The following is a 17207-nucleotide window of genomic DNA, read 5'->3' on the forward strand; positions in this document are numbered from 1 at the left end:
GAGTTTCTAGAGGATCAGGTGGAGGCTGACCCCTTTCATTACGTATGTTTTCTTTAAAAAATGAAGGGTTGGTCATTAGTCTAATTTCTGATTATTTCTACTTTTGATACTACTAGGATTAATGTGCAAGCTATTTCAATACTGATGTATAAATTGCTTAATTAATATTTGAAAATTGATGTATTATGTGATTTGGTGAAATCTATTGGCAAAACCCCTTTATTCTGTCACAATAAAGGATTTAGATGCAGTGGCTGCAAGCTTGAGGGAACCAAATGCTATGGCTTTATCAACTGCTGGCAAAGATAGGAAACCGTAAGTTTCTCTCGTTTTACTATCTTTCTTTATTCATTGATACTTGATGGTAATTGAAGTTGCATGAACACTTCTGAACAGCTGAAGCACCCATGTTATTTGAAAAATTAATCTGTTCTTACTTTTTTGTTTGCTCCTAAATGGGTTCTTCTGATTCTATTATTTTTTTGTTTATGTCTATCACATTGCACTTGTGATCCATTATGGAGCATCATAGAAGATTCATATATGTAACTATAAAGATGTGTTTTTTTTTATCTTTTTCTTTTGAGACATTGTTGTTAGGGTTATGTAATCTTTGCCTGTTCTTAGCAATATGATTCATGATCATACTAAAATTGATAAATTTGAGGTGTCCTATTTGTTAGATTTGATTTGAATAATCACATTCTTGAAAAATGTCAGAGTAAGTTTTAAAGTTGCCAAATTATGCCACATTTGGATAGTCATATCTATGTTATTTAACATAGTGGATAGGTAGGAATGATCTTTTATATATCATTTCAATTTCATCAGCTTGTGAGAATATACTCGTCTATATTAGGCATGATTGTGTATATAATATTAGGTATGATTGTGTATATATTAGGTAGTATGGTTGTATTTCCTTTCATGGTTGTATTTCCTTGTTTGGTTTAGGCGTTAGGGTTATATAAACTAAGGTCTTGATGTAATCAATACACAATTTGAATATACAATACTCTTCAGAAACTTATATGGTATCAGAGCCGCATTCAAAACCCTAGTCCTCATCTAAGTTTGAATCAACCGTTTCATTTTGGTTCTATCTTTGGTTCGTGGCCATCGACGACCTCCGTGGCCATCAAACGACCTCAATTTGAAATTGCAGCCGTGGTCGCGACCCGACTGTGCTCTCTCTGGTTCTGGAGTCGCAACACCTCTGGCCTTCTCCGATTGGGCTCTCTTTGCTCGTAGGATCTTTGGTTGGTTTGGGTTAGTGCACTTAAAACCTAGTTTAGGTTTATTACTATTTGACCCCAGCACAACACCTTCTCAATATTATAATTTTGACCAATTTTGACCCATTAATTCTATAAACCTTGTTTTATTATAATGTTGAACATTAAAAACCAAGCCATCAAGTGCAAACTCACTGGTGACAATTATGCCTATTGGGCTAGTGTTGTGAAGAGCTTTATTCTTGGTCAGAAAAAATAAGGTTATGTTTTTGGTTCTGTTCCTCGTCCATTGGACCCAAAGGCGGAAGGATATCTGACTTCCTGTGATACTTGGGATTGTGATAATGCCCAATTTTCTGACCTGGTTTCATAATTCTGTGGATGACCGTATTGGAATAATGTTTTCTAAATACACTACTGCCAAGGAGGCGTGGGATTATTTACTGGGATCAGCAGTCCAACTTTGCCAAGCGGTATGAGTTGGAAACTATTATTCAGAGTGCTCGTCAACGAGATCAGACTATTCAGGATTTTTATATTGAGATGACAGGTCCCTAGGATCAATTGGCTCTCATGGAACCACTTAGCCTCAAGGTACTAGACACTTATGTTGAGTTTCGGGAGTAGGGTCGTTTAGTGCAGTTCTTAACGGCTCTTTTCCCTCAGTATCAGGCTATCCGTGGTGGCATCCTTCGTCGATCTCCTTTTCCCAACGTGGATGCTATTGTTCGTGAGCTCCTCTCCAAGGAAACCCATCTTAAGATGGCCAGTTAGATTTTACCTCCCTTTGTCTTCTTGGCTCCTGCTAAGCCTTATTTGTTATCAACCCCTTTTTCTTATCAACTTCATGCCACTGCAAAGCCCAAAAAGGGGCCATTAGGTCCAGATAAGTGTGCTTTCTGCCACCAAAGGAGTTATTGGAAATACAACTATCTCAGGAAGGGACGTCAGCCTGCTCAGTCCCAGCCACCTCAGACACAGCTTCGTAATCTTGCTCCAAGTACCTTCCAGCCTCCCGCTGCTTATACTGTTTCTGCTCTAACTTTAGATCCTGACTTGGCTTCCTTAAGTGCTCAGCTTGCTCAACTTTAGCATATCCTGTCCACCTCTCAGTCATTCCCATTTGCCTCCGCTCTTACCTCTTTTCATTTAGGTTTGCTTGGGTCCTTTAGTTTTTTGATTCTGGTGCCTCTCATCATATGACTCCTCACCTGTCCTTACTTCAAAATTGTATTCTCCTACCCGTTCCTATTACTATTAATACTGTTAATGGGTCTGGTATGTTGGTTCTGTCTATTGGGCCTGTTTTACCCTCTGCTATGTTTACTGTTACTATTCCTTTATTCTTTATGTCCCTCAATTATCTATAAGTTTATTATCTATCAGTTAACTTGATACTTCTGGCTTTGATGTTATCTTTTCTTCTTCTGTCTGTTGTGCGCAGGATCGGGTATCCAAGAAGCAGATTGGGACCGGTCGTAGAGTTGGAGACCTCTATGTGGTAAAAAGTTTGCATTTCCCTTTATCCACCTCTCCAGTTGCGCTTTCCTTGTTTTAGTTAGATTCTCAGTCGAGTCAGTTTTATTTATGGCATTGTCGCCTAGGTCATTTGTCTGTTGATCGCTTACGGTCTTTAGCTTAGTCCGGAGTGTTGGGTAAAGTTTCTCCTAGTCAAATTGATGAATGTCGGGGGTGTAAACTTGCTAAAATGTCAGCTTTACTATTTAATAAAAGTACTTCTATTTTTATTTTTCCATTTTCTCTTGTGCATATTGATGTTTGGGGATCCTCTCCTGTTCTCACTAAAGAGGGTTCCACTTACTATGCGTCTTTTGTTGATGATTGCACTCGTTGTACTTGGGTTTATCTTATGACTCATAAATCTGACTTCTACCAAATATACCATACATTTCAGTCTATGATCATTATATAGTTTGGGGCTACAATTAAATTGTTATGGTTTGACTTAGGCGGAAAGTATTTTAAAACTAAGTTCTGTGAGTATCTGGCCACTTTGAGTACCATTTATCAAACTTCCTGTACTGATAGCCCAAAATGGTCGTGCTGAGCATAAACACCGTCATCTCCTTGAGACAACTAGATCTCTCCTTTTTTCTCCTTCTGTTCCAGCTCCCTTTTGGGGGGAAGCAGTTCTTACAGTTGCTTTTCTTCTCAACCGTATGCCTACCCCTTTACTCTCTGGTCGTTTTCTTTATGAGGCTTTGTTTTCCCAATTTCCCAATTACTCTCTCCTTTGTGTTTTTGGGTCTGCATGCTTCGTTCTTCTTCCTCGGAAAGATAGGACAAAACTTAGTGCCCGTTCTGTCCTGTGTGTCTTTTTGGGTTATAGTCTTACTTAGAAGGGCTATCGTTGTTACGATCCTATTTTTCGCTGACTTTATGTCTCCCGTCATGTTGCCTTCTTAGAACGTCTGTTTTGCTTTCAGCTTTCCCCTCTCACTGCTCCAGTTTCAAAAGCGGATTTGGTTCTCATTGACCCATTTCCTTCAGAGGTCTTGTCTGATGAGTATATCTCTACTGTTCCTCCTGAACTTGCTCTATCTTCCCCTTTGGCTACTTCTCCTCCTTCAGCTTCTTTTCCTCTTCCGTTGCTAGTTTAATCTTGTCGCAAGGCTCCCCCTCTACCAGTTGTCTCTACCTCGGTTGCTGTCTCTTCTACTTCTGAAGACTCTGATCTTGCTACACACCAATATCCTACTCGAGAGCGTCATCCTCCAAACAGGTTGGGTTGCTCTAACACATGTTTTTTTATTTCTTATCGTACTTTTTTGTCTACTATTCATTCTTTTTCAGAACCTCAGTCTTACAAGGAAGTCTGCCAGGATCCTCTTTGGATTCGAGTTATGGAGGATGAGTTGTCTACTTTGCAGAAAACTAGTACTTGAGAGTTAGTTCCTTTGCCTGCTGGTAAGAATTTGGTTGGTTGCAAATGGGTCTACAAAGTCAAGACTCACTCTGATGGTTCTTTTGAGTGCTACAAAGCTCACCTAGTAGCCAAAAGTTTCTCACAGGAGTATGGTATTGATTATGAGGAGACCTTTGCCCCTGTTGCCAAGATGACCACTGTTTGTACTTTGATCTCTGTTGCTGTTGTTCGTCACTGGCCTCTTTACCAGATGGATGTTAAGAATGCTTTTCTTGATGGCCATCTCACTGAGGAGATTTACATGTGTCCTCCCCCTGGTCTTCCTCATTCCTCTGGCCTTGTTTGTCGTCTTCGGCATGCTCTGTATAGTTTGAAGCAATCTCCTTGTGCTTGGTATGATCGTTTTTAGACCACTGTTACTGAGCTTGGGTTTCATCCGTGTGACCAAGACTCTGCCTTGTTTCTCTTCCACACCTCTGCTGGTTTTGTTGCCTTAATACTATATGTAGATGATATGATCATTACTGGCTCAACGCTTCTGCTATCTCTGAGGTTAAGCAGCATCTCTTCGGCATTTTCGAAATGAAAGATCTGGGACCATTGCGGTATTTTCTTGGTATTGTGGTCGTTTTTTCTTCCAAGAGTTACTTTCTGTCTCAGGTCAAGTATGCCAATAAGGCTATTCACCATGCCAGTCTTACTGACACTAAGATTTCTAATACCCCCATTGAGCTTAATGTGAAGCTTAACACTACTGATGGTGTCCCACTAGATAATTCGATTTTGTATCATGAGCTTGTGGGCTGCTTAGTCTATTTGACCGTTACTCGCCCTGATCTTGCCTATGTTGTTCATGTGGTTAGCCAGTTCGTTTTTGCTCATCGCTTTCCGCATTGGGCTGCTTTGGTTCGGATTCTTCGCTATTTCCGCGGTACTATCTTCTAAGACTTCTTGTTGTCTTCTACTTCTTCCTTGGATTTGGTGGCTTATGCTTATGTTGATACTAATGCTGATGCTGATTGGACTGGTAATGTTATTAATAGTAAGTCCACTTCTGGTTTCTGTCTGTTTCTTGGTGATTCCTTGATATCTTGAAAAAGTAAGAACAAACTGTTGTTGCCTGTTCTATTGCTGAAGTTGAATACCTTGCTATAGCTCATGCTACTGCTGAGGTTTTCTGGCTTCGTTGTCTTCTCTTTGACTTGGGCTTTCCTCAGTCCTCTCAGACCTCTCTCGATTGTGAGAACCGAAGTGCTATTTAGATTGCCCATAACACTATTTTCCATGAACGAACGAAGTACATTGAGATTGATTGTCACTTCGTCCGTCAGCACTTACAGTCTGGCTCTATCTCGCTTTGTTTTGTCCCTTGGGTTCTACAGCTTGTTGACTTCTTCACCAAGACTCATACTACTACTCGTTTTCGATTTCTTCTTGACAAACTTTCCGTGTTTTCGGCTAAAACACCATCAGTTTGAGCAGGGGTATGAGAATATGCTCGTCTATATTAGGCATGATTGTGTATATAATATTAGGCATGATTAGGTAGTATGGTTGTATTTCCTTTTATGGTTGTATTTCCTTGTTTGGTTTAGGCGTTAGGGTTATATAAACTAAGGTCTTAATGTAATCAATACACAATTTGAATATGCAATACTCTTCAGAAACTTACAGTCTCCACAGAAGTGTATCAGGATGTGATGATATTCATAATTTGTTATTTTAAGGAAGTATAATTTTAAATGTCTAGATGGATTGAAGAAGTATCCTCTGCTCACTGCACTGCTCACTGCACTCAGATTTCATCACCATCTGCTCATGGCCAGCTGTCTTTGTCTGTTAGACCTGCACCATCACAGATCTGTAACTCCAGTGGAATTAGTTGTGGTGGTTAGACTAGTTTGTTATGAGTTAGTTACTTTGTTTAGAGTTAGTTTCAGGTTAGATATTTTGTATGCTTTAGATACAGTATATAAATCAATGTACCCAACAGATTTGATATAATGAAAATATAATAAGTTTCAAGAAACTCATTATGGTATCAGAGCATTGAAGCTCTCGTGAGCAAGATCCACAGGTCTCCAATGGCTGATTCTTCCCTGCCATCAAATCTTAGTTTACTAATTTCAAATTTCAACTCTCTCATTACAGTGAAGCTCGAATCCAACAATTTCCTCATATGGAAATCTCAAATGACAAATATGCTTAGAGCATCTGGCTTTCTTGATCATGTTAATGGATCTCATCCATGTCCATCTCCAGATCTTATTGATGAAACTGGAAAACCTGTTTCAAATCCAAGTTATGTGCAATGGCAATTGGTTGATGCACATTTGCTTACTTGTCTAACTGCAACTCTATCTTCATCCATTTATTCATCTGTTCTTCATCTGACTCAAAGTGATCAGGTATGGCAATTCTTAGAGAAGCAGTTTACTTCAGTTTCCCGCTCTCATATCCATCAACTAAAAACCAAACTTCAAACTCTGCGTAAGAAATCATCTTCAATGGAGGTCTATCTCTCTCAAATTAAAGATCTGGCAGCACAGCTGGCTTTAGCTTCTGCAAAAATTGAGGATGAAGATCTGGTTTTCTTCACTTTGAATGGTCTACCAGAGGAATATGAGGCTTTCAAAACTTCTATTCGTACTCGATCTGAGCCTATCCAAATGGAAAATTTGTGTTCATTGTTATGCTCCGAATCCATTCATATTGCACAGAAACTTAAACAGTCTCCTGGCACTGATCTTCATGTTGCCTATTCTGCCTCACAAGGATCATCTTCAGGTTATGATTCTTCCAATTCTGTTAATAGAGGTTTTCATTCTGCAAGGGGCAGAGGTTCCTCTCATGGCTTCAGAGGCAGATATAATATTTCTCGTGGTGGCAGATTCAATAACAGATACAACAATAACATTCATAATAATAACAGATCCAGAGGAGCCTTTTCCTTTAATTCTGGATCTAACTCTGGCTGCCAGATTTGTGGAGGTTGGAATCATACTGCTTTTGATTGCTGGCATCGACTGGATCCTACATTTCAGCCTTTCTCTGGCAGTAGTTCCTCTCAGTCAAAGGCTTATGCTGCTTCAGTTCCTCAGTCATATGCTACTTCAGTTCCTCAGTCCTCTTCTGATCCTTCCATACCTCCTTGGTATGTTGACTCTGCTGCTACCAATCATCTGACCAATGACTTGACTAATCTGCAACAATTTCAGCCTTATCAAGGTCAGGATCATGTTCAAATTGGTAATGGCTCTTCCTTACAAATCAGTCATATCGGTAAAGGTATTTTGCCAACTCCGCATTATTCTTTTCCTCTTTCCAATCTTCTTCATGTTCCAGCTATTTCTTCAAACCTTTTATCTGTGCATCAACTCACCAAAGACCTCAACTGCCTTGTTATTTTTGATGCTAATACTTTTGTCATTCAGGACAAATGCACGAACAAGATTCTGCATAGAGGTGTTACCATCAATGGTCTTTACCAGTTCATTCCTTCATCTGAACCATGCTCTTCTCCTCAAGTTTTTCACTCTAGCACTACTGCTCCTCTGTTTGATAGCACTCCAACAGATAGCACTCCAACAACTCTGTTTCAGTCCAGCAATTCAGCATCTGTGCCTGATTTGCTGTGGCATCAAAGATTAGGCCATCCATCTTCTTTAAAGCTTCAACATCTGTCTGATGTTTTACCAAATAAATTGTCTTTCAATAAGGCCTTGTCTTGCCTTGATTGTAATATGTCTAAATCTCATAGACTTCCTTTCACATTGTCTAATACTTTTGTCAATTGTCCTTTTGCCTTAGTTCATAGTGATGTATGGGGTCCCTTTACAGTAGATGATGCTCCATTTCGTTTCTATGTTTTGTTTGTGGATGACTATAGTAGATTTACTTGGGTTTATCCTTTGAACTACAAGAGTGAGGTGTATGATAAATTGCTTATATTCAAAGCATATATTGACAATCAATTTTAGACTTCTCTTAAAATACTTAGGACTGACTGTGGCACTGAGTTTGTCAATAAAAGAATTGATACTTTGCTGTCTTCTCATGGCATTGTTCATCAAAGGAGTTGTCCTTATACTCAGGCCCAAAATGGCATAGCTGAACGCAAACACAGACACATTATTGAAAGTACTATCACATTGCTTCATCACTCATCTGTTCCCATTAAGTTTTGGTTTGATGCTGTTGCCACATCCACATTCCTCATTAACAGAATGCCTTCTAGTCGTTTACATCACAAGACACCTTTTGAGATGTTATTTCATACCATACCTGATTTCTCTCTTTTCAAAGTGTTTGGCTGTCAGTGTTTTCCTTGGTTAAAACCTTATGTTCCACACAAGCTAGCACCAAAATCTATGTCTTGTGTTTTCTTAGGGTATCATCCTACTATTAAGGGATATAGATGTCTTGAGCCTCTTTCTGGAAAAGTCTACATTTCTAGGCATGTTATTTTTAATGAATCATGTTTTCCTTTTTCTCAGCAGTCCACAGTGTCCTCTTCTTCATCTACTTCAGATTTATCTACTCTTACATCATTTTTCTGGCCTGCTGCCCTCAGTTCTTCAGCTGCCATTCCAACTCAGTCTCCTTCTTCATCTATTTCATCTCCTGCTGAGCATTCTTCCAGATCTGAGCCTACTCCTCCTCTTCCTCAACCTATTCCTATTTCCTCTATTACTATTGATTTACCTCCTCCTTCTCTTTCTTCCTCTGTGTCTAACATCCATCCCATGATTACTCGATCTAAACATAGGCCTTCCCACTGTTTTTCTGCTAAAAGCTCTCTTCTTGAAACTGAACCTACATCTGTTCATGATGCTCTTCACTCTCCTGTGTGGTTTCAAGCCATGCAAGAAGAATATCAAGCTCTTCAACAACAAGGCACTTGGGACCTTGTCCCTCTTCCTTCTCATAAAATTGCCATTGGGTGTAAATGGGTTTTTCGCATTAAAAGAGATTCAAATGGTACCATTGCTCGTTATAAAGCTAGATTGGTGGCCAAGGGATTTTTGCAAACAGAAGGAATTGATTTCCATGAGACCTTTAGTCCTGTGGCTAAACAACCCACCATTCGCATCTTTTTGAGTATTGCTCTTCAAGCTCAATGGTCCATCAAACAGCTTGACATTTCCAATGCATTTCTTCATGGCACTCTTCAAGAGGAGGTTTATATGCTGCAGCCTCCAGGGTTTGAACAATCTTCTACACATGTTTGCAAACTCAAGAAGGCCTTGTATGGTCTCAAGCAAGCCCCTCGGGCTTGGTACTCCACCTTCTCAACTTTCTTGCTCTCTCAAGGATTCACCAACAGTCTGTCTGATGCCTCTCTTTTTATCAGAAAAACTTCTACAAACCTCACTCTGCTCTTGGTATATGTTGATGACATCTTACTAACTGGTGATGATCCTGCTTTCATTAATCTGTTTCTTCAGCACATGCACACATCATTTTCCATGAAAGATCTTGGTCCTTTGTCTTATTTTCTGGGCATTTCAGTTACATCTGATGAGCATGGTTCCTTTTTATCTCAAGCTAAATATGCTGCTGCCTTATTGAATAAAGCTGGAATGGCCGACTGCAAACCATGCTCCTCTCCTATGGTAGTTAAAGCTGTGTGTTCTACAACCGATTCCCTGCCATTTGCTCAGCCATCACTATATAGAAGTTTGGTTGGTGGACTGCAATATTTGACTATTACCAGACCTGATCTCTCATTTGCTGTTAATCAAGCATGTCAGTTTATGCATCTCCCTACCAATGCTCATTTTCATGCTGTTAAGAGACTCCTTCGATATGTCAAAGGGACTCTACATCATGGTCTCTTTTTCACTCCCAGTTCTTTTGCTCTTTCTTCCTTCTCTGACTCTAACTGGGCCAGTGATAGCCTTGATCGCAGATCAACATCAGGCTACTGTGTATATCTTGGTTCAAACTTAATTTCATGGTCCGCTAAAAAGCAGGCCACTGTTTCTAGATCATCCACTGAAGCCGAGTATCGCGCCTTAGCTCATGCTACAGCCGAACTCACTTGGATTCAACAATTGCTTAAAGACTTTTGTGTTTCTTCTTCTCCTGTTCCTGTCCTATGGTGTGATAGTTTATCTGCCATGGCCTTAGCATCCAACCCTGTTTTTCATTCAAGGTCCAAACATATCGAAATCGATTGTCATTTTATTCGCGAAAAAGTGGTTGCCAACCAGATTGAGCTTAAGTATATTCCAACCATGGATCAGGTAGCTGATATTTTCACAAAGCCTCTTCCTCTTTCCAGATTTCATTATCTTCGTGACAAGCTGTTAGTGGTTTCCTCCCCTATCAGCTTGAGGGGGGCTGAAGAAGTATCCTCTGCTCACTGCACTGCTCACTGCACTCAGATTTCATCACCATCTGCTCATGGCCAGCTGTCTTTGTCTGTTAGACCTGCACCATCACAGATCTGTAACTCCAGTGGAATTAGTTGTGGTGGTTAGACTAGTTTGTTATGAGTTAGTTACTTTGTTTAGAGTTAGTTTCAGGTTAGATATTTTGTATGCTTTAGATACAGTATATAAATCAATGTACCCAACAGATTTGATATAATGAAAATATAATAAGTTTCAAGAAACTCATTAATAATGCATTATTTTTTTAGTAAAATTTGTTAACCATTTCAAATTTACCACACATCATGTTATTCTTTAATGCAGTTCATCATGTATGGTATTGCTAAAAGGAGTTGATAAAGACGGTTTTGTCTGGCTAGAGATCAACTTTGACTTTCGCATATTGATCATAGTTAAGATGGTTTTCTAAATGCTGATTATTTCCATTCGTATTATTTAATCATGCAGGTACACCAATTATGAAAGCCGAAAGGCTTATGAAATATCTGAAAATCCTCATGCGTCACTGCTATTTTACTGGGATGGTCTACATCGCCAGGTAAACTTGTTCCCCCCCTTCCCTAATTCCATCAAACAATTATAAAGCAAACGGGTCTGTAAGTAGAGTGCTTTTATGTTCATGTTCCTTTTAAAATAGAAAATGTTTTTAATTTGCGTTGGACTTGTAATGATATCTTAAGCCTTGTCAGAATAGACAAATGGTTGTTAAATAAATTCTTTTCATTTTGGAATCATGATCTCTATTTTTGAAATAGAGATCTGATCTGACTGATAATTGTGAGTAAATAGCTCAAATCTCTAATTTGTATGGATTATCTGGATAAAATGATATGAATCTTGAAATTCTACAGAGGATTCGTAGTGGGTTCAGTTTGGATTTAGTTTGGGTTTTACAGAGGATTTGTAGTGGGTTTTATAGTGGTCTCTCCCTCTTTCCCTAAATTTGAAATATAGGTTCTTATCTGGGAAAAGAAAAATGTTGCTTTGCTTGTCTATCTATTTAATTTTTCAGTTGGTATAAACAGGAAGCTGGCAATGGCTTTTGGTTGAATAATATTGAGATGCTGCCCTAGCTAGGGCATTTAACATATCTACTTACTTGAACAAGAAAAATGGAACTTTACACTTACGGTTAGACCTCCGAAAAGGAAAGGCGAAATTATGGTTGAGGAGGGCATATTGTGTTGGATTTCCATAATACCATTAATTTTGCTGCCTATGACATCTTAACTGAGAATACACAACCAAAAACCCTTTTGGTCTAGCCATTGGTGAGAATACTGCAGGTGGAACACCGTGGATGAGTATGAACATTGCACTAAACTGTGAAAACCATTAGCTTGTGGTTTTCAGGCAAAAGTTTATTAACCTAATAATTCATATCTCTTCAATTATCAAATGTTTTTTGTTTATAGTGATAATAGTTATGATGAGAAGAATACCTAAATAATGCCATACCTCTTAAAATCAAGTTTAAAGACCAAATTAAATGATAATGTGATTTCTAGGCAAGAGCGGAAGGATTTCTGGAGAAAGTTTCTGATGAGGAATCTGAGCAGTACTTCCACAGCCATCTTCGAGGAAGTCAAATTGGAGCAATAGTTAGCAAGCAGGTTTCTTTTACGCCCCTTCTTCCATTCCAGGTATATTAAATGATACCTTCATAAACCACTAAACCTATTTATTCTTCCCTCCATAGCACTGTAATTCCTGGACGGCATATTCTGTACCAAGAATTCAATGACTTAGAGGCAAAATTCTCTGACGGGTCAGTTATCAAATGTGTAATTATTTTACATCTCCCAAAAAAAAAAAAAAAAAAAAAATCAAATGTGTAATTTTTGGGTGTCTTGTGAATCTACTTTGATAAATATTTGTGTGCTAACATTCTGCTAAACATGCGGGCTTGTTTGGTTTGTGTGTGGGTGAAAATCTGACCACACTGCCCGTTTAGTGATCAGCTGGAGAGCACAAGCAGAATAGATGGCTTAAGTAACCTGAAACAGAAAGAAAAAGCTCCGGCGGTGGTTCTTCCACCCGGGGGCACTCCGACGACCAAGTCAGTATATCTCTCAAAGATAATCAATTACTAAACTGAATACTCAAAGTATAAATTGTATACCTTAGACCCACGGGGGTGCCTCTCTTTTATAATATACTCAATCCAAGTCCCACTAGAAGTATGACTTCTATGAACTCTAGTTCACTGTTTACTCTGGACTCCTTTAAGTGATAAAGATAAACTCCTTGAGAGTTTTATCCTTATCTTGATTCAGTCCCCTCTGTGCCTTAGGACTCTTGCCCCTTATCTCGGATTCCGACACCTTCGGAGATGACCTCGGCTTCTCCGAGATTACCTCGGCTTAACTACCAAGGCACGTGGCATCTCGGCTGACACGTTGGCGTCACCATGCCACGTGTTGGTATTCAGAAAATATATCCCCACAACTGCCCCCTAGGTTCTATTACCTCGGCATTCTGAGGTGATGGAACCTATTCCGAAATTTTGTCACTTCTTTTCTGAGTAATGGCTTAAAAACTATTTAGCCAAGTTTATCTACTTTCAGCCGACGTGTTCTCTTCGGAGAACAAGGTTTCGGTCGTACTCTCCCACGCGCATGAGCTGTCATGCATATCTAACTGTTTCTTTTACGTGTTTCGTCTTTATTGGAGCGTACCAGTGACGCGCCTGAAGCTGTCTGTTCATTTCGTCTGCGCCGTCTGACGCGTGCGTTGCTCTAGGCGCAATAATTGCCCTATTTTTGCCGCCGTTTCAAATTTTTGACAAAACTTTTCTTTTGCCTCTATTTTTTCTTCACTTTTTCGTCTTCTTGCTCTTTCTCTCTCTGAAAGTTCATTCTTCTTTGAATCTGCCATCGCTTCAATTTCTCTTCTGGAACTGCGCTTAATCCCTCATTCTTGCAAAGCCTTTTTTGCTGTTGTAATCAATTTCTGGGTTCGGCGAGCACTGCCTCGGCTTCATTTGTCCTGGTAAGACCCTCTTCTTTAATTCTTCCATTCTCTTTATGTGCTTTTGTCTGTCTTTTTCCATTACTGATCTTTGTTCGAGGTCTTGAATATATTTGTATCTTGAATTTGTGGCTATGCCTTGAACTTCTATGTTTTTTTTCATCATTCTCTTTGCCGCTGTTCTTGATTTGTTTCTGTATCTCTATTGTTTCTGAGAACTATACCTCTGTTCTTGAATCTGAAACTTCGTCTTTGTTTTTTTTTTTTTTTTTTTGTATCTGCCCCAGATCTGTGCCCTCGATTTTTATCTTCATACTTCATAGATTTGGGATTTGTCTGTAGAACCCTTAATCTTTAGGGAAACCTGAAAAACGCCCATCTTCTGAAACATATTCCTCTTAGTTTAAGCCGACATAATGGGTATGTGGAGGCATAGGGTAAATACCCCAACAAAACTTGAATACTTTAGGCAAGAATTTTCTATCCCAGCCGACGTTCATCTTAAGCTGGCTGGGGATAATGATACCATCGTGCCCACAGACCATACAATGCCTTTTCCAATAGTTGCTTTTACCGAATGTGGACTTCGGCTTCCACTTGATCCCCTTTTTCGTCAAGTTCTCCATTTCTATAAGCTGAACCCTATGCAACTTACTATCAATTCCTATAGGGTAATTAACGGTATTATAGCCTTGGCTAGGCAAGAAAACCTTAGAATCACCCTAGCCGACCTTCAATATTGTTATACCATGTGCCCTCTTGATCTAAAGGATAGGGGTTTTGTCTATTACCTTAAGCCGAGATCCACTCAGTACAAAATTATAGCCGACCTCCCAGACTCCAACAAGGGGGCTGGAGATGATTTTCTCATTGCTTCTGGAAATTGGGAATTTGGCCCAGATGAAGATGTCCACCTCTACCCTCTTCCTCGAACGATTACAGAGGGCAAGAGTAAGAGCCCTGAGTCAATACTTAGTTGTTTTTATTTAAGACTTTAATACTTTTTGTTTCTGACGTCTGTTTCTTTGCAGATCTTCATCAGCCACCGAAAAATTTTCGTCAATCCTTCTTCCCAGGAACAGATCTGAAAACACTTCTTGGCCTTCCAATCCATAAACGAAAAGCCCCAGTATTACTAAACTTCATTCCTACATACAAATCCACCTTACCCGACGTCCCAAGAAAAAGGAAGAAGAGTCTCTCTCCACCTACAGCCACAACCTTAACTGCTTCTACATCCCGAACAGATCAAGAGTCCACATCTGACCCAGCCGATCTTCCATCAACTTCGGCCCCCTACTTAATACCAGTTTCTGAACGTAGACGCCGACGAAAGCTCGTAAAGACTGCCGAAATGGTTCGTCCAAGGCCTGTCGTCCAAGATCTTCTTGCCGACCTTCCAACTGACGCCGAAGCCGCACCAACGCAATCAATGCTTCCACCCAAACCAAAGAGAGTAAAAAAGGCTCAGCCTAAGGCCAAGGCTACAGATGCCGAGGCTGAGGATGCTTTGCCGATTTCTAAACTAGCAGAAAGCAAAAAATCAGCCTCTACTTCAACCAAGAGGTCTGCTGAGGGCCAACCCTCAGGGTCCACACAATCGAAGAAGGCGAGGTCATCGTCCGCGACGACCTCGGCTTCAAAGAAGCCCGATGTCCCCTGGGCCCCTGATCTATCCCTGGAGGATAGGCCCATTATGGCTAGTGAAAGTGCTGACGACATTAATGTTGCCGTCGCCCTTAGCACTGCTCTTCTTCTACCAAATGACTTGGAGCGAAATGGCAAGCTTAGTGAGTATGAAAATTACGCTCTTATGCTCCAACACTCCGCTCAAGTAAGTATTTCTGTTTGTACTTGTGATTTTTTCTTCTGTTCTTCACTGAGAGTACTGTCTCACATTTCTGTTTTTCTGTAGGCCATTCAGCATGCCCACTCATTTTCCATGCAATCCTTTGAAAATCGTCAAAGGTTGGTTGATATGAAAAGGGAAGCATCTTCTATGAAGAGAGAGATCAAGTCTCTTAAAGCAAAAATGAAAAAATTGGAGGATCAAGCCGAGGCTGCAACTAAAGTTCAAACTTTAGCTCTTGAGAAGGCCGAAGCTGCTGAGGCCGTTAGAAAAGTTGCTGAGGCCGAGAAAAGAGAGGCCGAGGTTCAGAAGGCCCAAGCGGAGAAAGAACTACAGCAAGCTCTGGCCACTAAAGAGGCCGAAATCAAAGAGGCCGATGAAAAGGCCTATGCTCAAGGTATGGCCGATGTTGCAGAAGACTACAAGCTTCAAGTCAGGCAGGCATGCAACAGGGGATTTTCCCTTGGTTGGATGTCCTTAATAAAGAAGCTTGATCTTCCTGCTGACTCGCCATTGCGCCAGGCCGACGCTATTCCTTTACCATTTCCTCCACCTCCTCCTGAAGGTGGATCAGAGTCTGAGGCCGAGGCCGTGGATGAAGATGAAGAAAAAGATGATGGTGAGGCCTTGGTGAGAAAACCCAAGAATGCTGCCGAAGCCAAGTCCCCTCCTCCTGCTGAGCAGGTTATGGACTTAACTCAAGATGAGGGGGGTGATGATGCTGAGGAAGTGCCCAGGGAGTCTGTTCAAGGGTATCTATCATCTGACCTCCTTCTGACTGAAAGAAGTCTTGACACAACATTGGCAGAGATAGATGCCGAAATACAAGCGGAGAAAGTGGCCGAGGAGATTCCACCTGAATCATCCGAGGTCCCCGTTCCTGCAGTGGCTGATACTGAAGAATCTTGAAAATGTTTTTTTTTTTTTTTTTTTTTTTGTACCTTGTTTCCTTCTTTTTCTGTACTTTGTACTTTGTACTTCTTTACTTTCTGGATAATGCAAAACTCCTTCTTTTGGCTGATGTGGTTTCTTTAATATGTAACTGCAACAGTTCCTCCTCTGGATGTTTTAGTTTTGTGATATTCTGTTGACTGCTTCTGCATAGTCTTGTACTTAGAAAATTTTTGCATATTTCCTCATGTTGCTTTCTTTGTGCAATCTCCTCGGGGTTTCATACCTCGGGTATGACCATAAAAACTTTTATTTCGGCAAGATACTGTCCTGCAATCTTTTCATAAATTTCAACAAGTATATATATTTCGGAATGTAAACTTTTGCAAGCTCCTTCTTAAGTTTCAACAAGTTTTAAACGGTTATCTTAATCTTACCTACTTGTAAATTGCTACAAATTTCAACAAGTAATAAACAATATACTTAGCCTTTATTTTAACCTGTAACTTTCTGTGTACCTCAGCGGGTGATCGTATGTCGGCTTAACATAAACTTGTAAATTGCTGCAAATTTCAACAAGTGTTAAGCATCTTCTTTAGGGTTTAAACAACCCACATATTGCTATGAGAACTTAAGCAATAACCTCGGCCTATCTTGGACTTGTAATAAATTTCAACAAGTGAAGATAAGGAATCAGCTTAATTCCAGCTTGTAAATTGCTACAAATTTCAACAAGTGAATTAAGGAATAACATCGGCTTAACTTCAACTTGTAAATTGCTACAAATTTCAACAAGTGAAGATAAGGAATCAGCTTAATTCCAACTTGTAAATTGCTACAAATTTCAACAAGTGGATTAAGGAATAACATCGGCTTAACTTCAACTTGTAAATTGCTACAAATTTCAACAAGTGAAGATAAGGAATCAGCTTAATTCCAACTTGTAAATTGCTACAAATTTCAACAAGTGGATTAAG

General features: G+C 39.9%; 1 protein-coding gene across 3 annotated transcripts; it reads left to right on the plus strand.

Moving 5' to 3' along the window:
• Positions 1-95: 95 nt before the first annotated feature.
• Positions 96-16978, plus strand: LOC145822995 (pyridoxine/pyridoxamine 5'-phosphate oxidase 1, chloroplastic-like). Of its 3 annotated transcripts, none has more exons than XM_082921693.1 (4): positions 96-315; positions 2680-2736; positions 10968-11058; positions 12029-16978. In XM_082921693.1, exon 4 carries the CDS (start codon positions 15433-15435, stop codon positions 16246-16248), a length of 816 nt encoding a protein of 271 aa, XP_082777819.1. In that variant the 5' UTR covers positions 96-315; positions 2680-2736; positions 10968-11058; positions 12029-15432; the 3' UTR covers positions 16249-16978. The 3 variants fall into 3 exon arrangements, with proteins under 3 accessions (XP_082777819.1, XP_082777820.1, XP_082777818.1); XM_082921694.1 differs by having other exon boundaries at positions 108-315; XM_082921692.1 differs by lacking the exon at positions 2680-2736 and having other exon boundaries at positions 245-315.
• The last annotated feature ends 229 nt before the right edge of the window (positions 16979-17207 follow it).

This window comes from Camellia sinensis, chromosome 3 (genome assembly GCF_055761805.1).
Source record: "Camellia sinensis isolate YWXY chromosome 3, ASM5576180v1, whole genome shotgun sequence".
Classification (NCBI taxonomy): Eukaryota; Viridiplantae; Streptophyta; class Magnoliopsida; order Ericales; family Theaceae; genus Camellia; species Camellia sinensis.